This window comes from Octopus bimaculoides, chromosome 12 (genome assembly GCF_046866305.1).
Source record: "Octopus bimaculoides isolate indiv1 chromosome 12, ASM4686630v1, whole genome shotgun sequence".
In the NCBI taxonomy this organism is placed as follows: Eukaryota; Metazoa; Mollusca; class Cephalopoda; order Octopoda; family Octopodidae; genus Octopus; species Octopus bimaculoides.
In genome coordinates, this window is record NC_142939.1 from 39,578,164 (window position 1) to 39,600,852 (window position 22,689).

A 22,689-nucleotide genomic window follows, 5' to 3' on the forward strand; every position below is an offset into this window, starting at 1 on the left:
CTGTGTATGTATGTTTATGCATGTATGCGTGCTATTGCCTCCAGTACCAAAACATACTCCCGCGAAAAGGACCATCAGCCGTGCGTTATTGGCTCAATGCACACGAGGAATTCTATCCAAAATTAACGATTGCCAATATTCTGCGTTATTATTCATAACTGGAATTTGGTTTTGTAGGAATCTAAGAAATGATAATCTTTGGAGTAAAATAAGAGAAACACAAATATACAACTCACAGGACAGAGGCATGGTAAGGCAAAAAAGAAACAAGCACCACAGCCCAAACAAATGAATCCTTTGTAGTCTCGAAGTTTCGGATATTCATCTTGAATGCAAGTGAGGACCGTCTCAAGCAAACCAAACTGAAACAGGAGCGAAGAGAGTTTCAAAGCATGAAATAAAGATAACAAAAAGAGTTTAAAAATAAGCTCTCAACCAAAAAAGAAAAAAAAAACTGAGTTTGTGTAAAATATAAAAGAAAAATACAGGGAGGGAGATATCAAAATAATATTTAACAGATATTTGGAAGAAAATAGGTTAGAGGAAACTAAAAAGTAATGCGCTGAAAATATTGAGTGAATTATAAATTTTTGGTCATTAAATTAAGCAATATTTATACCTTCTGAACTCGGTTGAAGATAAATTTGTGCCAGAGTTTCAGTCAATAAAATGCTGTGCGGTAAGGCACCAGCTCCTGTTTTGTCAACCTTGAATTAACGAAAGGTAAAACCTGACATCAGTGGAATTTTCCTTCACAATGTTGAACGATAAGATAGCGTTGAGTACTTAGTCTCGCCTTTTGTTTTTTTCTACCACCCAATATTAATAAATCATTTACGTTTTCCTTGTTGGTCTCGACGGGGAAAAATATAAATACGATTTGACAACGAACAAGGATCAAAGGAGGACGAGGAAGACAGATGATTGTGCTGGGTTGGTCTGTCTGTAAGGTGTGTGTGTGGTTAGCTAGTCCAAAAGAATATATGCCGTTATAGCAGCCGTAGAAGGTGAACAAAGAGATACAACATATGTGAGTTAATTGTATAATAGAAGCCTGTTGGTGACCTCCTCTGTGATAACCAGCCGAATAGCTTTCTTTAAGGCGAGTTCTACTGTGTTTGTGTAGATGTTGCAACAATAAGGTTTGTATTAGTACATATTTAAAAAAAAGTCTGATACTTATTCTATCGATCTTTTGAAGAACCACCAAGTCACCAACACCCATTATCAAGTAGTGTTGGGACACGCACACGCACACAACAAACACACACGCACGCACACACACATGCAAAGACACACACACACACGCACACATATATATATATAAAGACACAGACATAGGACGAGGTACTGAAGGGTGACCACAAGACGCTGAACCTTTCAGACGAGATGACAAAGGACCGAGATACCTGGCCCTTTGTTGCACTCAAGAAGACTCGTCCATCACAGCAGAGGTGTTAAGGCCCCCCACCCCTGGTAAAGAAGATTGGCCGGCAAGAGTTCTGTATCGGTGCCATATAAAAACACTCGTGTCGGTGCCACGTAAAAGCTCACAGCACAGTGTAAAGTGGTTGGCGTTAGGAAGAGCATCCTGTTGTAGAAATTAAACCAAATTAGACTAGAATCCAGTGCATCTCTGTAGCTTGCCAGCTCTGGTCAATCCGTCCAACGCATGCCAGCATGGAAAGCAGACGTCAAAGGATGACGATGATGATGATGATGATGATGATGATGATATATATATATATATATATATATATATATATATATATATATATATATGCACATATATACATGGAGTTTCCACCTATCAAATCCACTTACAAGCCAATAGACAGCCCAAGGCTATAGTAAAATAAAAGAAATAAATAAAAAACACTTGCTCAAGGTGCCACGAATCGAGACTGAGTCCAGACCGATATGTTTGAGCAGCAAACTTTACCCGACAGTGACGCCAGACACCTATATCTATCTATCTATCTATCTATCTATCTATCTATCTATCTAAAGACATGAAATCCCTTCTTACGAAAGAAGGTGATACCGTATAATTACACATTCCCAAACAAATAATTGAAAGCACAAACAAGAAATACATCACATACAAACTCATCAAGACCAAAACCAAGTGTATGGATAATTTTACCACCGAAAAAATCGAACGGTGCCTTCGATCTATATGGGCCCATCAAGAGCATTTTACTTAGGGGCGTAAGTTCGCCACTGTTCAAGTGCGCTTCCAGAGTGAAGATATAGCGAAGCAATTTTCGACACTCTCTCTCCACACAGACGACTTGGTGATGATACCGAGTTATCTTGGACAGGGAGTGACGAAGGTGACGATAAAAAATGTACCTTCAGAAGTAGAGTTGCAATGGATAGTATCTGCCATATGCCTCAAAATGGAGGAGGCAAATATACTGGAAATTGCTACTATAGAGGAAAACACTGGGAAGGGAAAAAACTGGAAGTCCTCCTCCACATCACTGAAGAGGAGTCCCAAAAAAATTCCCACATATATCAAACTAGCAGAGGACCACAAGTTGTATGTAGTGGTGGAAGGAAGGCGGCCACGCTGTTATATATGCAACAGCGAGGCACACCTCAAAAAGAATTGCCCAACTGCCGCGGACCAAAAACAACAAGAGCAACTACCAAAACCCACGAAAAAACCCCTGCTACCAACACCACCATCAACACACAAAACAACAAGAGAAATACCAGTAACACCAACAGCTGAGAAGACAACAGCAACTGCAAGAACAACAAGTGAAGAAACAGAAGAAAAAAAGAAAATTCAAAGACTGTTTCCCGCTCCCCCATATCACACACACCTCACACAAATAACAAGCAGCCAACACCAACAAAAACAGCAACACAACCACTCACAGAAACACACACAAACGCTCACAATTTGCCATTACCGTCTTTCGATTCCTCAGAACTCGTCGGAAGACGAAAGTAATGAGGAATGGCAAATAGCCAGAAAAGGAAGGAGGAAGAGGAGCAAAAAGAGAAAAGCAAACACCTACAAAGCAGGGAGATACACAACTCCTGAAAACACTCCAGACACCAACACAAGCACACACAACACCAACATCAGCAACAAAACCCCAAAAGTAAACACACACAGTGCTCACTGCCATCAACACAAAAAACTCAGAGTTGATGAGACATAAAAAGACATAAAAACAAGCAACCACCCATACACAACACCACCAGAACACATCAAAATACTACACATAACACCAACCCTGCACCACACACTAAAATCCATTTTTCCCAAGGCAGTTGGCAAATGCCAAAAATACCTGGCGAAAAAACTGTACAGTGATCTCCTCGAGGAAAACCTGAAGGAGGAGACACAAAAAAACTTTCGAACGGTAAGTGACTCTCTGTTTCTATCTTTAGAACTTAAATACTCACATCAGGATTATGCGCAAGATTGGTGGTGTTAATGCGGGTGGCTTGGGGTCCCCTTGGAAACAAGGGTACCTCCTAAACGACATAAAGTCATATAAACTAGAAATCATAGCCATAAGGGAGACAAGACTCCATGATCCGCGGGCCCCAGCGTCCATGTTTGGCAGACAGTTTAACATTTATTTTTCTCCCTGTCTGCCGAGAATGGGCGGTAGTGGCATGGCGGTACTCTTTCGCAAGAGTCTGGATCTCGAAGTAAAGACAGTATTCATAGACCAGGAGGGTAGATTGGTTGTTCTGGATGTCGATGGCAGTGATGGGTGTGCTTTTCGACTCATATCAGTCTACGCACCACCTTTAACAGGTAGGCCGGATTTCTTTCGACGTCTAGAAGTATTCCTAGGAACGTCTCGTCCTTTACTTTTAGTGGAGGATTGGAATGCTACCTTGGACACGCATCTAGACTACGTGGGCAGAGATAGGAATAGACGGGGATGCAAATGCCTCAAAGACCTGCTCAGACGCTTTCAACTGTCTGACAAGTACTGACTCGACCACCCAAATGCGCCAACGTGGACATGGAACAACCGCATCGGGTCGTCGAGATCGTATCTAGATAGAGTACTGTGTAGGAGAGTAGATAGAGATAGCATAGGGTGTCCACAATTTCACATAGTCAGCTACATGGATCACAAACTTGTGACGTGTACGCTAGACTTAGATAAGGCACATAGGCAGGGCCCCGGTTACTGGAAACTAAACGCGTCTTTCCCGTCGAGACAGGTTTTCAGAGACCGGATTAGCACGTTAGTAAAGAGGGCTTTGACGAGAACCATCATCAATAACAAATGGTGGTTTGCTCTCAAGAGAGCAATAAAAGCAGAAGCGGTTAGGTATAGCAAAGCACTAGCCATAGACAGAAACAGAGTAGAGGGCAAGCTAGTTAAGAAGCTAGAAGAGGCAATTAGAAGTGGCATCGCATCCGACGTTTTGGCGGTGAGGTTGGCCCTAGACCAACACTTCAACGCCAAACACGAAGGGTGCGTTGTCAGGGTTAGGATGCGTGCTCTAAGGAACGAAGGTGTTGGAGTCGCGAGAGAGACCCGGGTGGCGGATGCGCAACAGGGCAACAAAGCCACCATTCGGTCTCTGGTAGATGAACAGGGGCGCGAACTGCTCGAGCCAAGCAAAATGTGTGAGGCCTTTCAGTAGCACTTTGTTCGACTGTTCGAGACGAGTGGCGAGCGAGAACGCAGGGTGGACTTCAGCGCCTACTTGCACAGCCTGCCACGACTCTCGACAAGAGAGGCAGAGTGCTGCGAAGGTGCCATCACGACTGCGGAAGTGAGAGACGCAATGGCAGAATGCTCGATGGACAAATCGCCAGGTTTGCATGGTCTACTCTACGAGCTATACAGTTGTATGCCAGAATTGTTTGGAGACGTCTTGACAGCAGTGTACCGTAACTGGCAGCAAAATGGGATCATCCCCGGTTTTGTGAGGAGCCGTATTGCTGAGGAGCCGTATTGCTGCTGAAGAAAGATTCAAAAAGGGGGACGTAATAGATAACTTTAGGTCCATCACTCTGCTCAACGCAGACCTGAAAATTTTGGCTAAGGTGTTAGCCAAGAGGTTGGTGCATGTCATCGAGAAACTGGTCGACAAGGCGCAAATGTGCGCCGTGCCGGGCCGGAGCATCCATAACAACCTCCATCTGATGCGCTACATCATAGAGCGGGTAGTTAAGTAACCTGGCATGGGTGGGGCCCTGATCAACTTGGATCAATCGAAAGCTTTCGATAGGGTAGACCATCAATACTTGGAGGCTGTCCTCATAACGGCTGGTTTCGGCTCCGTCTAACGCGGCTGGATAGCTGCCTTGTACAGAGGCATCCGTTCGGTAGTTCGAGTGAATGGGCATCTATCGAGGCCCTTCGACATTGCACGTTCGGTCCGTCACAGATGTCCCCTCTCGTCGCTTCTGTACGTATTGACTCTCGAGCCACTACTGCAGAAGCTGGCGACGCTGAGGGGCATCCCGCGAGAGTTAAGATGCGGGACGAGCGTGTCAGCATACACGGACGACATCACCGTCATAGTGTCTAGCCAAGAGCACATCGAGCTTGTCGGCGAGACACTGAAAGACTACGAAGCGGTAACAGGAGCGAAAATCAACCGGATAAGTCAGTGGGCTTGCGGCTCGGCATCTGGAGAAGCAAGCCCATGCCGTCAAGCAGCGCCTCCGTCGTGGGACGTTGGACTGACGGTCCGGTCGAGTTGCGACGGGTCTGGTTTGGTCCGGACCTCTAAACGAAAAGAACTGGGACGAGATAACGAGAAGGTTGGCCACTCTAGCCCGGCGATGGGCCGAGAGGAATCAGTCCCTAAAAGGTCGGGCAGAGGTGGCGAATACGTACATCGCGTCCATCATTTACTACCGCCTGATTGTCATGCCTTGTCCCGACACTACCATCACCAAACTGGAACGCATTCTCTTCCACTTCTTGTGGAAAGGAAGCGTTCCGATGGTCAGGTGATCCGTTTGCTGCCAACACCCGTTAAAAGGAGGACTGGGCATGCCATGGTTGTTGATGCGCAGACACGCGCTGAGACTGCGACATCCCCGGCTCTACGTAGACGACGGTGAACAGGTGTGGTCGCCGTTTGTGCAGCGCGCTTTCCCGCAGCTCGTCTCTATGACCGAACTGTAGTCGTGGATCAAAAATAGGCTGAGGAAGGGCGAATGGCACCGCGAGTGTCGCGTTGCTCTCCGGCAACTCCAACGCCCCGGGTCAAACTTGAGCGACTGCATCACAACTAACGCATTCTATAGTGGATTAGTGGAGGGAAGGTACGACGACGATCTCGGGGCGAACCTGGGCGTCGACGAGGAATACCTGCCCCGCCTGTTCAAGACGACCTTCGGGCCGGGACCTATGGACAACTTCCAGAGATCCCTGGCCTGGCAGTGTTATCGAGAAGCACTACCCGTTCTGGATAAGCTCTACAGGCATGGCTCGAGAAACACAGGGCCGACCTGTCCGAGATGCGGGAAGAGCAACGAAACCGTTCTGCACGCACTCGTACAGTGTCCCACCATTTCCGAGCTGTGGGCTTACGTCGAACAACTGCTATCGCGTGTGGGACGAGTCGGTCTATCAGCCGAGTCTATCATGAATATTGTTGCGCCCCCTTCCTTTAAACGGGAAGGAAGAGCCATTTTCATCGTACTTGTGGCTATGGCGAAAGAATGTGTATGGTGGACGCGTCTGATTTCTTCTCTGGGCAATCTCGGATCAACTTCTTCAAGTATCACCTGAAGAGGAAGGTGAGAGTAGAAAGGGAAGTCTTGTCTAGTGAATGCTTAAAAAAAGGATGGGTGAATGTAGCAAGAATGGCACGTGTGAATGACGGAGCCACCTTGTGCATAACCCTATAAAGGAGTAAAAAAAAATCAGGAAAAAAAACAAAAAGGCAAAAGAGAGTCACTTACTGTTTCTTCAATGACAATGACAATATTGGCCAAGGTTACCGTGGTCTTTTCCGTAGGCTTTTCTTTCCACGTGTAAACCTAAACTGTCCCCCCTTTTTACACGAGAACATTGCTGTGATACACGATCCCTATTGATCACCTTTTTTTCTCGATCCCTTTTGATCGAACTCCCCCCTTTTTTTTCTTTCCTACGATCCCTTTTGATCGACACCCCTTTTTTTCTCTCCTTCCCCCTCCCAAAAAGAAAAGCTCTGCATTGTATTTATTGCTTCTATGTAAAGCCCTGTGTGGCTAATAAAAGAAATGTATCTATCTATCTATCTATCTATCTATCTGTCTGTCTGTCTGTCTGTCTGTCTGTCTATCTCTATGTATATATATATATATATATATATATATATATATATCTGTCCATATCTATCTATCTATCTATCTATCTATCTATCTATCTATCTATCTATCTATCTATATATGTATGCATAACTTTTACGTTATATAATAATTTCCGATCTATTGCAGATCTATTTAACAGATCTCTCAACTGGCATTATGTGTGTACATACACACGTACACTTATAAATACACACAACACACACATGCACAGCCAGACAAACAGACAGACATAATATTAATAGAACGTAATAGGTGTGTCAGGTTACCTCCTTTGGCTAAATTCTCGATTTCCACATTTGATTCGGTCGATAAACCCCCTAAAACACTGAAGATGACAAAACCTGCGATGATACTAGTCACCAAATCCATCACACTGATGATGAGAGAGTCTCTGAAACAGACAGAATAGAATATTAATAAGAATTACGAGGAAAGTTGTGGCGTTCAATGGATTTCTGAACGATACTAACGCTGTGAAAGAAGTGACGTCACACAATTATTGAAACTGGCCGCACGGTTTCGATACCCTACGAAGTTCGCCATGAAATAATGATTATTTCTACCCAATAACAGTAAGCCATATGTTTATAGTAGTGAGTACTAGTTAATCTCATTGACAACCCCAGAAGTATGTTAGTATTTGCGTTGGATTTGAACTCAGTACAAAAGGAGTTGCAATTACTGAATAGCAAATAACACAATCAGTTCCATGTAGCCACAACAAAAGTTGCTGGAAAACAGGTGGTATTGCCTGAAGAAAGGAACACTAAAAAAAAAAAAAAGATTGTGAGTAGTATCAATCTTTGGCCATGAACTGGAGGGTCAACCTTAGGAATAAACAAGTGTCTTCGCTGTGCTGCATCTGTAATAGAGTGGATGAAGTCATTGCCAATATCACAAACGAATGCCCTAGACTTGTTCAAAACCACTACAAGGTGTGGTGATACGATAAGGTAGCGAATGTGCTACATCGGAAACTGCGAAAAGTGGGGGCTGGAGAGAGGCAAGATGTGGTATGAGCACAAACCACAGAGGTTGGCAGAGTTGGAGACTAGCAAAATCCTCTGCAATTTCCCAATCCAAACTGATCATGTACTCGAACATAACAGACCGGACCTAGTGGTGGTAGACAAGGTGCACCACATATTCTTTATAGTTGAAGTTGCATGCCCCTTTGACCCACGAATAATCAAGGAGGAAGGCAAAAAAAAGAAAAGAAAATTAAATACAACCCTCTTAAGAAGGAAATAGCTCGGCTATGGAAAATGAAGGTGAAGATAGTGCCAATTATTGTTGGGTCCTTGGGAACAGTATCAGAAGATATCAAGAGGAATATAAACGAAATTGGAATAGAGTGCTCAGTAGAACCTTTACAAAAGGTTTGCCTCTTTGGCATGACCAGAATAATCAAGAAAGTATTAGATAGCTGAAAAGTTGGGATAGCATGGTACCGTAGGGTGCAGGTAGTAAACCAGCTACGCATGCAAGGCTCCAGGAGCTCCAAAAAAAAAACCTGTGATAAAGAGATAATAATAATGATAATAATAATTACGTATCAAAGAATGAATGGAAACATTCTAAGTGCTACTCACATATAAATATTATTTTTAAGCTTGTTGAAACTCCCAAACATGATAATCCCTCCAAAACTCAAATTGAGCGAGAAGAACATTTGACCTGCAGCATCAACCCACATCTGCAGCAAAACAAAGATTATCATTAACAGCGACAACAAATATATGAAAGACGATTTGAAAATTAAAATCAAAATTTCATTATTTTCAAAAATCAGCGTGAGATTGAGGGATTTGGATTTATGCTGCATCTGCTTCATTTCTCTGTGTGAGAGAAATAAAGAAAGAAAGAGAGAGAGAGAGAGAGAGAGAGAGAGAGAGAGAGAGAGAGAGAGAGAGAGAGAGATAGAGAGAGAGATAGAGAGAGAGAGAGAGAGATAGAGAGATAGAGAGAGAGATAGAGAGAGAGATAGAGAGAGAGATGTATGCGTATGTTCCAAATATCTTGCAGAAACCAGTTAACTTGGAATATTTAAGATGAACAAGAGCATTCTTGAAAATCTCAAACTACTTTGGCAGTGACTCAAGAATATATATATTTCTAAGCTGATTTATTCTAGTTGCAGCAGTTTACAAATAAACATCACCGTCAACGTCTATGTTTGCATAAGCCAGACAGAATTCGTTGCTGAATGCCTTTCCTGTTGCCAACTCTTTTCCAATCAAGGTAATATTTTCCCTTGTCCTTGCTACACAAACAACAGGACTGGTCAGTAATGTTTGCGCGGAAAATAAGAAACGAATGACACCGCTTGTTCGGTGTTGATTCAAATTTACAACCCTCAAACGTTGTTACGACAAGGAGATTTACAAATACACCCAAGTACACACACACACACACACACACACACACACACACACACACACACACACACACACACACACACACACACACACACACACACACACACACGACAGGGTTATTTCAGTTTCAGTCACTCAAATTCACTCTTATGGTTTTGATCTTTCTGGAGATGTACTCCGAGACACCATTCCAAGAGTGCCAAGCTGTGGGACTGAACTGGAAACCATTTGATTGAGACAGAAACTGCTTAACCACACAGCCATGCCTGTCGTTATATAAAAGAACAGTAAAAATATAAGTATCGTATTTATATGTAGTCAGCCCTCGTTGCTCTAGTATAAACACATCCCTCCCTCAGGAGGGAAACGTGTATGCTAGGAGACCTCAATAGTACTGCTGGAACGAAAAGGCACCCATTACACAGTGTAAAGTGGTTGGCGTTAGGAAAGGTATCCGACTGTACAAACCATTCCAACGCAGACATTGGAGCATGCTACAGTCCTTGAAACTATTGGAACCTATCAAATTTTCCAACCCATACTAGCAAGGAACATGGACGTTAAATGATGATGAAATTCTTTGAAAACTTCCAGTCTGGAATTATAAACTTCTTTATGCCTTTAATGGCTCCAGGCATCGTACATCCACGGACTAAGAGAATCAGAAGAATGATATAAGGAAATGTTGCTGTGAAATACACCACCTGAAAAAGAGGTTTTAAAGAAAAAATTACTAATGGATCGAATATGTTACGAATAGGTATTCGTCGTCTTCGGTGTTCGAATCTGTCGAATTGTATTCAGAACAAATATGCAAGTCCTTGAAAATTATTATTTTTATAATTGAATCAGACAGTTGTGTAATGATCTGCTTTATTAACGACAGAATCAGTATCAGTCCAGTATAGTATTTTGTATATCTAAGGATAAGTTCCATCAGGTCTAAATGTCTAGCACACGCCTCGAGTCGCAACGGCGCTCTAACGACACCCTCACCAGTTGAGGACACCGTGGCAAGATAATATCACAGGTAAGTCTTTATGTTAGGGGTTCGGCTACGTCATCATTATCCTCTAATTGCTATTCACAGATGGCAGTTCCTAATTAAAATCAAAATTTCAGTTGTCTACATATATGATTGCATATTCGATGATGTTCAACCTGCTCTGATTGAGCATATCTCTCAACAGCATTCCAGCCATGACATCACAATTTTTGTATATCACTGTCTGATTCATCGTTCTTTAGGAGAGAAGAGTGCGATTTGAGGGAGATATTGCTACTATTTCTAGCAGGTCAAAAGACTGCGTAGAATATCTTCTGCCCGATGGAACAAGATGTACAGAATGTATGTGATGATTATTTTTTTGTTTTTGGTTAATCATTACAAAGTTCTTAAGCGTTTCTAATCACAGGTAATCATTTGTCTTACCTTTCCTGAAGATTTTACACCTTTATATAAACAAGCCACAACAATTATCCACGATAACAGTAAACACAGTGACAAACGCCAAAGTGGGACGCCAATATTTTCTGGTTCCAGGCCAACAGATTTCTCGGTGACTTCTAAACTGAAGATAAAAATGAAAGACTAGGTAACTTGTACACATATACACATGCCCGGGCCAAAGCGTTTGCACACACATATGATAACCACGCATATACATACACACATCCATGCGCACACACACATACCAGCAACACGAAACGCATATCATTCTACATAATGTACGCACTAGGTTACTTACACACATACACACACGTAATTTTCAGCTTGCTCACACATGCATACTCACGCACACCATTCTCAAATACACATACACGCTTGAATAAATTTGTTTAGCCGGGTTATCGTTATCATTTCCCTTTCATTCAGCCTTTTCCTTCTGGCCATCTCATGTTGAACCGTTAATCCCTACACATTTTTCTCTGTTTTTTTTGTTTGTTTTTGTTTTCCCTCTTAATCCTTTCTGCCGAAGAGCGGAGGCTCGAAACTCACAAAACTTTCCGCACATTCTTCCTTAGCATTAAACTAATACACCGGCTTGTTGTTCCTACAGCTGTCTTCGTGTTTTTGTTTTCTGAAAATTTTAACTGTATCTATATATACTTTTTACTACGAAAATATTCAAGATTGCCTGATGAAATGGTATGGCGATATGGTAATGGAAATGTTACGTAATATGCATTATTGAATAAATAGCTATGCCGTGAAAACACATGTAGAACACATTGAACCGACCATTCAAATCTCTACATATGTAAATGTCATAAAAAGCATAAATTTCAAATAGCTAATCCTTATGTTTAACAACTATTTCCCTGGCATAAAACACCACACACATTAGTATTATGCTACTTTCATTTATATATCTTAAATATGCATTGCACAACTGTAAAATACCCAGTTTAAATAAGCCGCCATCAATGAATCTTCGAAATAACTCTCAGCAGTTTACAATATATGTATATAGCAATGACTAACGAAAATGCATATGTAAGAAGAGAAGCAAACAAAACTTACAATAGACATGAATTAAAAGCAAAGTAAAGGAAAGAAAAACAACAAAACTAACTCGAAATAAAGAGCTGGGGCTGTTATGAAGTTTGTTCTGTTAACACAAGAGATATTGTAACCAGGTTCATTTAGGTATTCGTTGCATATACAACCGGCCTTGTCGATGGTTGCATTTCCTGTACACATTAGTCTTTCTGAGACACAACTCATTGTTGTTCTGTTGATAAACTGAAATACATAAAATCAGAATGAATCAGTAAATATCAGAGTAAAGGTTACACGCAAACGCACATATATGTTTATATACACACACTTTCATACGATATCCTACTTTATGTGAATATAATTACACACGGAAAAACCTCTGCTGAAAGAGATATGCTTTCTACGGGGTTGATAAATATGTTTCAAAGAATGAACGGGAAAGATTGTGGAAAAAGTGAGGCTATCTGGTGAAGAAAAAGAATGCGGGGTGGGCGAGTGGAGTGAAAGCCACACACACACACAGACAAGAATAGAGAAAGAGCGAGCTAGTACTGGTGAGTGTAGGCTGACGATTTTGAGGAGGCCTTCTTACCTCCGAATCAAAGCGATGACACCTTTTGTAAAGAAAAGCCTTGTGTGTGGATTTGCTAGATGGAAACTAAAAGAAGCTCGCCGTGTACTTATATTTTGTTGCTATTATGCAAAAATGTCGTAAATCCAAAACATTGCTTTTTCAGGAAATGAAAAAATAGTTCCACCATTCCATAGCAAAACCGTTGTATTACACTTTGACAATTTTTGTTATCTTGGCAGATGGAAATATGATTTCAAAGCTAAAAGTGTCAAATTTACCTCTTAATTTAATTGTAATTTAATTTAATTTTGTCACTTTTCAAATCCAATAGCGTCATTCACAAAACAAGAGAAGTCATTTTGCATCTTAGAATACGCTAGAATTGTCTCATGGAAACGTGATCAACGCAAATTTCGTACAACGTTTACCAAGCAGGCACCAGACAGACGTTCCATTTTTAATTGGCATGCAGAATTTAAGGAGGAAGGTGTATTTGTGCCCGGCAAAGAGAACAGGATGTCCCTGTGCAAAATTCATGTTGAACAGTTTATCACTGTCCTTCAACTCTTGAACCAGTTGCAGCTTGTAAGGTGTGGACTGCAGCCGTCTCCTTAACACGCGCCAAACAGTGGTTGATGGAAGCTGGAGTTCTCGACTGGCTATTCTGACTGATCTCTGGGGCTGTGCTGGAAAGCTTGCTGAACTTGTTCAGCCATATCGTTTGAAGTTGAGGGGCGTCCTGTTTTCTTTGCCGGGCCCAGACACCCCTTCTCCATGCCAATTCAAAATGGAACGTCTGTGTGCTGCGTGCTTGATAAACGTTGTACGAAATTTGCTTTGAACAAATTTCCATGATACAGTTTTAGCGTATTCTAAGATGCAAAATAACTTCTCTTGTTTCGTGAATGACATTATTGGATCTGAAAAGAGACAAAAAAAAAACAAAAAGCAAAATTAAATTAAATTAGGTTAACAGAAGAAAACCTGCCACTTTTAGCTTTTAGATGGTGCCAGTTTAATCAGGCTACCATTTGTAGTTCATGGTATAAGATTTTTTAGAATGTGACAGATTTTTGAAACAGCCTGTATATTTTTTACTTGTTTTAGTCAGACTGCGGTCATGCTGACCGACTCCAGTACTGCATTCTTAAATCTGGTACTTATTCCATCATTCTTTTTTGCTGGGGATGCAAACACACCAACACCGGTTGCGGTGGTGGGGACACACACAAAAACACTATACACACACACACACACACACACGACGGGTTTCTTTCAGTTTCCGTCTACCAAATCCCCTCACAAGGCTTTGGTCAGCCCGAAGCTATAGTAGAGGACAGTTGCCCATGGTGCCATGCAGTGGGACTGAACCCGGAACCACGTGGTTGGGAAGCAAGCTTTTTACTACACAGTCACACCTGCGCCAATCTATGTATGTATTTATGTATGTATGTATGTATGTACCTATCTGTGTGTGTGTGTGTGTGTGTGTGTGCACCCTCCGCACTTGGCATCCGTTGTTGGTATTGTTTACGACTTCGCTTCGGCAAAAATGACCGATAGACTAACTGCCACACTTAAAAAAAGTGTATTCAGATCGACTAAACCACTCGAAAGGATGAAATGCGAAGTCGATCTCAGCGGAATTTGAATTCAGATCGTAGTGGCAGAAGAAATATTGATAAGCATTTCACCTGGCGTGTTAACGATTCTGCCAGCTCTCCGCCTTAATCGCTGTCACTTATATGACATAGTAACCGACCTTATGAATCGTCCTGGGACTCGAAAAAAAAAAAAAGAAATGTTTGTGATATCTTCGATAACAACGAGGGAGTTCGAATGTAGTCACATAATTACTAAAAATAGCAGATAAATCTCCCTTAGTTTATATTTTGCTTTCATGGAAGGACATTTTGGTGAATGTAAGTTTAGTTTCAGGTCAAAGATTGGGCAGAGAGAAAACACGAAACACAAAGAGTTGGCTTGTAACTCGGAAAGGCGGAGACAAGTCGTGCGTTTGTTTGTAGGGTCACGGTTCAGTACCTAAGCAGTTTGTTTTACAACAATGAGGTTCAGAGTTTGATCCCACTACTTGGAATTTGGGCCAGTAACTTATCACAACTTCACTTCGACCCATGTCTTGTGAATAAATCGGTTTGATGGAAACTGTGAGGTAGTCCATTGAATACATTTACCTGTAATTTAAAAAGGTACAGCATTTGTCGCATATTGTATCACTCTGGTTTTGTCCTAGAACAACGTAGAATGCCCATATGCCTGCAAAATTTGAACTCAAAGAGCACAGATAGCTGGAACAATATATGTGTATGTGTGTGTCCGTCCCACCAATGTCGAACAGCCTGCGTTGGTTTGTTACATGTCTATAACTTAGCGGTTTGGTAAAGTAGACCGACAGAATAAACATCAGGTTTAAACAATTCGACCAGGGTTTAATTTATTTGATCTAACACTTCAAGGCAGTGCAACAGTATTACCTCAGTCCAATCACCGAAACAAGTGTTTAATTGTATATATATATATATATATACAATTAAACCTTGGGAGAGGCATTATTCCGGTAATAAACACACGCACTGGTTCAGTCCTTTATTAATTTATATAGTTCTTTGTTAAATTATTTCATTGCACTCTTGCAATCTCTTCAGTAACTTGTCTCTCCACTTCCATTTATTTTGAATGTATGATCTGGCGTTGTTTTGGTGTTGTTTCGAAACTGTTCGGTATGAGCATGTGAGTGTGTGCAAGCTCGTATGTGTGCACGCACTTATGTGTTCGTGCTTATATGTAAGTATGTGCGTCCATATGTGTGTTTGTAACAATTTCGTTTATATCAGATCAGATAGAGACTTTTTAATTAATTTATTTACTTTCATATTCCGCATCATATGTGTGAACAACACATGCAACCATGGGCAAATGTAAGGTCCTCATCTACGTGTATTTGGTGTTCAAAATTGGTTGCGTTTCAGTTATGAGGACCGACTCCTGTATTTGTCGCAACGATGCGTCACCGGGGTGTCTAGACAGGATTTCTATGCTAATTCTGTCCAGTACACCACCATGTTGTTCTTTGGCATGCTGGTAGAACACCGAGGTTTGTTTTTGATTATTATAGTCCCTCCAATGTTCGTTTACACGCTCAGCCAAACTTCTTGCCGTTTCACCTATGTATGTCGTGTTTCTGTTTTTACACTCACCATCCATACAGCTTATTTTGTAGACTACATTTCTGGCTTTGCAGTTGGCACCAGGACTATTTTTGCACACAATGCAACTCTCCTCAACACACCTTGTTCTTCTGAAGGGATATGTTTTACATATTATTGATCTAATAGATCTCCCTGGTTTTTCTATAACATTTATCCTCAACTTGGTACTTTTGAGGATTTTTCGAAATCTGCGGGCCAGTTCTCCGTGTGGCGTGGCGTCCACAAACATTACTCCCTGGAACTTGTCGGTATTGTACCACGTGGTCTTTTTGTTTGTTTTGTCACTAATCCTTTGTAGTCTATTCCACTGTTTGTTACGGTATCTAGGTTGTGTTCCGTTTGTATCTTTGACAACAATCTCCTCAAATTTCTTGTTAGCTCCTCTGTATACCCGGATTCTATCTTTCTGGCTGTATCCCGAAAATTGCATGCGATGCATGAAGTCTTGAATATGTTTTTGCCCCTCCCATGGACTGCACAGGGGGGATATGTTTTTCATTATTCTAACTAAATCGGCTATTAATATATTGATTTTCATACTGTGTGATAGAGCCGAATTCTTATGGATAACATACTTTGAAGATATAGGTTTCATATAATGTGAGTGGAGGATTTGAACTTTGTCATTAATTGTTTCTAGATTTTCATGCATCCTTATTTTCCCAACCATTATCTACATGAATTACCATTGAACTTTAAAAGCTCAAAGACAATATAATGTATTGGTATATTTATTTTTTTATATATTATTTTTTTTATATATTATTTTTTTCATTTTTTACTTCTTTGTAAAAAAACATGAATAGGCTTGCCACGTCTCCGGCCACACTGACAAAAAGCTGAAAACAACTCTCGAAGAACACTCAATAACACTCAAACTATACGGGAGATATGTGGATGACATTAACATCGTAGTCAAAACACCATCAAACATTCAGACTGAAGAGAACGAGAAGATCGTGATGGAAAACATCCAGAATATAGCTAATACAATACACCAGAGCATCAAGGTAACAATAGATTACCCAAATATATGTATATATATATATATATATATATATATATATATATATATATATATATACAAATATATAAATTTATATAAATAAGGGTAAGATCGATATCTAAATACCGATTTCATCAGGTGGCCTGCATGGGAATAAAAACCATCAAAAGTAATAATTATTTAAAATTATAATTTAGGGTATCTAAGAGAGACCACCACGCTGGAAAAAGCAGTCAAACATACATACATATATATATATATATATATATATATATATATATATATATATATATATATATATACTTAACTACGTTAAGGGTAAGCGTGTCGGTGGAGTACTCAGCCACTTGCACGAAGATTTCAAGAGCCGGCTGTTCCACTGATTCGGTCAACGGGAACACTCATCGCCGTAAACATCTCAGTGCTTTATTATCTGAAAATCTCCCTCCCCCCCCCTCTCTCTCTCTCTCTCTCTCTCTCTCTCTATATATATATATATATATATTATTTTGTTTAAAAGAGTTCCAACACTGTCTGTTTTTTATGTTTTATTTATATTCCTGCAGAACCAATGTGGGGTATAGAATATGGAATATACAATATATAATATAATATACAATATATAATATAAAATAAAATAAAATAAAAATGGATGGCACCATGAATGAAAGTATTGAATGTAGATGAAATATTGAGTGTTCAATATAAAGGATCAAATATATAAATATATAAATATAAATATATAAAGGCGACTCGAGTTTCAGGGCTATTTCCCTTCGTCATGGCCGGTATGACAGACTTTAACAGACTGTTAAAGTCTGTCATACCGGCCATGACGAAGGGAAATAGCCCTGAAACTCGAGTCGCCTTTATATATTTATATTTATATATTTATATATTTGATCCTTTATATTGAACACTCAATATTTCATCTACATTCAATACTTTCATTCATGGTGCCATCCATTTTTATTTTATTTTATTTTATATTATATATTGTATATTATATTATATATTGTATATTCCATATTCTATACCCCACATTGGTTCTGCAGGAATATAAATAAAACATAAAAAGCAGACAGTGTTGGAACTCTTTTAAACAAAATAATATATTCCTCTATACACAATCATACAAAAAAACCACCTTTTTTTGTATTTATTTTTACTCGCATATATATATATATATATATATATATATATATATATATAGATATGTGTGTGTGTGTGTGTGTGTGTGTGTGTGTGTGTGTGTGTGTGTGTGTGTCTTTACGTTCTGAGTTCAAATTCCGCCGAGGTCGACTTTACCTATCATCATTTCGGGGTCGATAAATTAAGTACCAGTTGCGTATTGGGGTCGATCTGATCGACTGGCTCTCCTTACAAAAATTTCGGGCCTTGTGAGTAGAGTAGAAAAGTGTATATATATATATATATATATATATATATATATATATATATATATATATATATATAAATATTAAAATATATTTTTATAAAACAAAATTTTATAAATTATATAGTATCTGTTAACAGTCTTAGCAAAAACCTCACAGGTGAGTCTTTGTGTATATATATATATATATATATATATATATATATATATATATATATATCTTGAAAGATAGAGCTCAAAATCGATGCATTGAAGATACTTTATTGCAGCAACAATTATAATAGCAGAAACAACAACAATAAGCCAAACCTATGCACATTTCAATAGAGTATCCAGGATAAATTAACCACATCATAAAATGTCTCATAAAATATTATAACATATTATAACACATTACAAATTACAAATTATAAATTGCCGAATACTCCATCTCTTCAGGGTCGCATTATTGCCATCACCAACACTACTATTATTAGCAAAACACATATATCAAAGAGGGTGAAAGAATAATCGACGGTACGCAACCTACCATCGTTATTTTCTTTCAGAATGTAAACAAACAAATCAAATCAAATCCAGTGACGTACACCGCCCGGTTTACAGCGTAAAAATCCCCTGCCAAAAATTTTACCCCATATACATCAAGATTTCTTAATGGATCTTTCTATAACCATAATATATTAACTATACCCCCCCCCCCGTACACCCCCACACACCCACACACACACATACACATATATATCTATACATACATACACACACATATATATCTATATATATTTTTTTATAAACATATACACAAACATATATATACATACACATATACATGTATATATATATATATATATATACACACATACATATACACATACATATACACCCACATATAAACGCACACAAATACACACATACATATACATACTCACATACACACATACACGCACATACATACATACATATATCTATACCTACACATATACATATATACACCCATACATATGCACATACATACATACATACATACATATACACACATACACACACATATGTATACATATATACATATACACAGACACACATACACATACACATACATACATATATATACATATATATATATATATATATATATATATATATACATACACATACACATATATATAAATGTACACATATATATACACACATACACACACACACATACATACATACACATACATATATACACATATACACACACACATACACACATATATACATACACACACTATTTTATTAAACGATAAAATAAATAAATATATATATCTATCTTTATATTTTCACATATTCACTTAGCAGATGAGGGCCGAAGGCAGCTGTGGTGTTAACGTCGTCACAGACTGGTGCCCTGCTCAGGAAGGAAAATTTTGCAATCTCACTCGCTTCAACACTACTAAAATTGCAGGGAAACAAGTTTGTAAACTCAAGACAGATTATAACCACACGCATTAAACTATTCAAGAAATTATGAATATGTTTACCGCCTCCATGTTTGAACGCCAAATAGGGGAATCTCCAAACGTTACCAAGTCCAACAGATAATCCTATGCAGGACAGCATAAACTCTGCCTTATTGCCCCACTGCCCACGATCATCTGATTTATCTTTATCATCTCCTGTATCATGTTTATGTGTTACCATTGAGTTTTGAGTCTGAAAAAGAAAAGGAAGAAATTCAGAAATGAGACACAAACGCTGTATGAAAAATTTTAACTTTGCTTTTTGTGTTGACTCTTACTGTTCTATATGCGGTCGAATGGGTAAGGGACATGGGAGTTGTAAGTATGTCTTAGTTAGCGGCCGGTTCATTCAAGATTGTTGCCTACAGAACTCGGGAGCACAATTTTTTTATAATCATCCGCGTACCATTGCACATTATTGGAGCTTCTAAATTCCTTAGCAGCATGATTGGCACGCCAACTTTCAGATACAGTTCGTGAGCTGGTAGTTCTGCGGGTCCCCCTTTTGGCAGATTTGTCATGGGCCGGCCGGTCTATCTCAGATGCATGGGAAGCTGGATTAAATTTTTCATCAACACAAGGGAGCCGAAATAAATTTTTTCAATGTCCAAGGGAAGCCAAATCGCGAAAAAGATTGAGAAATGCTGATCTATAACGATGGTTTTTATTTAGGCACATCGTAAAAGTAATTATAATGAATTGCTTAATAAAAAGAAAAGTATGTTTTTTCAAGCAAATACAGTTAGAAAAAATATTTACCATTTCAAGTCATCACTAAAAACAAAGCTCATCAATTTTTGAATTAAATAATAATTTTATTCTTTTATTCTAAGTTGTAAATTTTGCCCAAGAAATAAAGCAAATAATCACCAAATGCATTGTTAAAAATCTGCAACTCGATAGCAAATATATCCAAATTGATTAGAAATGCATAAATTTAATAATAACAATGTTTTTGAGATTCCGGTTCGAATGACATGAGTGTTTTTGTTTCACTTTTGACACGTAAATACTTAAATAGTGGAGGAGATATGATGTTGCTGTGGGCTGGAATTATGCAAGAAGTTAAACATTTTTTTTGACTAAAACACAACCGAGCCCCTAAGTAAGGCATGTGTAAAATTTGAATGAAAATGGTTGTGTAGTTCTGGAGTTTAAGGGATTCACACAGACACACAGACATACATTCTCAATTTTATATATGTATAGATTATAATAAAAGCTCTGGGGTTTGATATACATGAATAGAGCAACACTTGGGTTCTGTCTTTTGATAAAATACACCGCCACCACCACCACCACCACCACCACCCAGATTATATTGATTTCATTCCCTGTAGGTATAGCACATGCTTTTGTACGGTTTTGAAATACATTCTTATACTTCTATAATGCATGAATCCAGCTTTCATATCTAATTGGTTCATTTATTGTCTTTGTTTTCAATGTTTTTATGTTCTTGGACTTATCTTCCTCGCCACTTACGATCGCATTCGTTTCATTATTTAACTACTTTTTTTTTTGTATTTCTCGTTCCGAGTTTGAATTCCTTCCAAAGCAAAGAATTGGGTAAAAGAATTTATATTCTTTACTTGTTTCAAGTGGTATGTATATGGGGATAAACGCGAACACACGCATGCACACACTCACTGTCATATATATATATATATATATATATATATATATATATATACACGATGGGAATCCACACAGTTTCCATCTATACTCATTTTCACTCGCAAGGCATCGGTTAACCCGGCACTATAACAGAAGACGCTTGCTTAAGGTGCCACGCAGTGAGAATGAACCTGAAACCACATAGTCACAAAGGGAGCTTCTTAACCACACAACCATTACATATTTTCAAATCGATTAGCATCACAGAGGTGGAGATCAGTAGAACCAATAAAAGTCGAGTAGATATAAACAGAAAATCGATTGCCTGTTTTATTTTTTTGATTGCTTTAAGTTAGAAATATTCATTGGGTACTCAGCCCTGGAGTATGTCTATTTTATAGTGTGTGTGTCTGTGTGCGGAATAGATAATGAAACGAACCTTTCGTTGAGGTTCTAAATCGTACTTCCTCATGGTCCTTTCTTTGCAAGGTCGATCGATTGGAATATTGATTAGTAACCTTTAAACTGTGCAAAAGGATTACATGAAAGTGTGTGCTAAACGGGCAAAAAATAAAAAAAATCTTTCTTTTTCTTAAGGGTAATTTTTATATCGATTTTCTCTTTAAATAAGTCCTAAAACTATAATTGTTAGTCTTTCGTACAGTAAAATCTACAATCTCATTATGGAAAAATGCTGTAAAAATATTTACTTCCCTTTCGCGGTGGCCGTATCCATGTGAAAGGTTTGAAGCATCGAATGATAGGTTCGCTGTTTAAAGGTTAAGTGTTCTTACAGTCGTCAACAATATTGAAGAGTACATAAAACGATATTGGTCTGCTTATTTCTCCGTAAGGAACTAGAATCTTGTCAGCAAGTGTTTTCACTTAGTCGAAAACATTCAGTCGTTTTGCGTGAGGAAACTTGCAAGCTGCAACATCAAATAGCACATAGTACCAGACACCTCAGGGTGGGCTCTGATGTTCATGGACATTAATATTTATGTAAATGTGCAGTAATTAAAATTTCATTTCATACAGAACACGTTTCAACAAAAGCGGCCAGAGAAAATCTTAGATTCTTTATTACGCGGTTAGAATCAGTTTAAATACACATACAGAGGGGCGCACACACATGATCTCGTTGTTTCCCGCTATCTCTCTCATATATATGCACACA

At 39.0% G+C, this 22,689-nt stretch overlaps 1 protein-coding gene across 1 annotated transcript in view; it reads right to left on the reverse strand.

Annotated features, from left to right (window-relative positions):
• Positions 1-20,056, reverse strand: part of LOC106870706 (sodium- and chloride-dependent glycine transporter 2) — a 32,073-nt gene extending 12,017 nt beyond the window's left edge. The window contains exons 1-7 of the mRNA XM_089361281.1: positions 19,917-20,056; positions 12,264-12,433; positions 11,120-11,258; positions 10,276-10,391; positions 7,670-7,700; positions 7,576-7,584; positions 237-362 (exon numbers count right to left, since the gene is read on the reverse strand). Coding sequence (XP_089217407.1) covers positions 237-362; positions 7,576-7,584; positions 7,670-7,700; positions 10,276-10,391; positions 11,120-11,258; positions 12,264-12,433; positions 19,917-19,925 — 600 coding nt within the window. The 5' untranslated portion in view covers positions 19,926-20,056. The remainder of the gene's footprint in view (positions 1-236; positions 363-7,575; positions 7,585-7,669; positions 7,701-10,275; positions 10,392-11,119; positions 11,259-12,263; positions 12,434-19,916) is intronic.
• Positions 20,057-22,689: the final 2,633 nt, after the last annotated feature.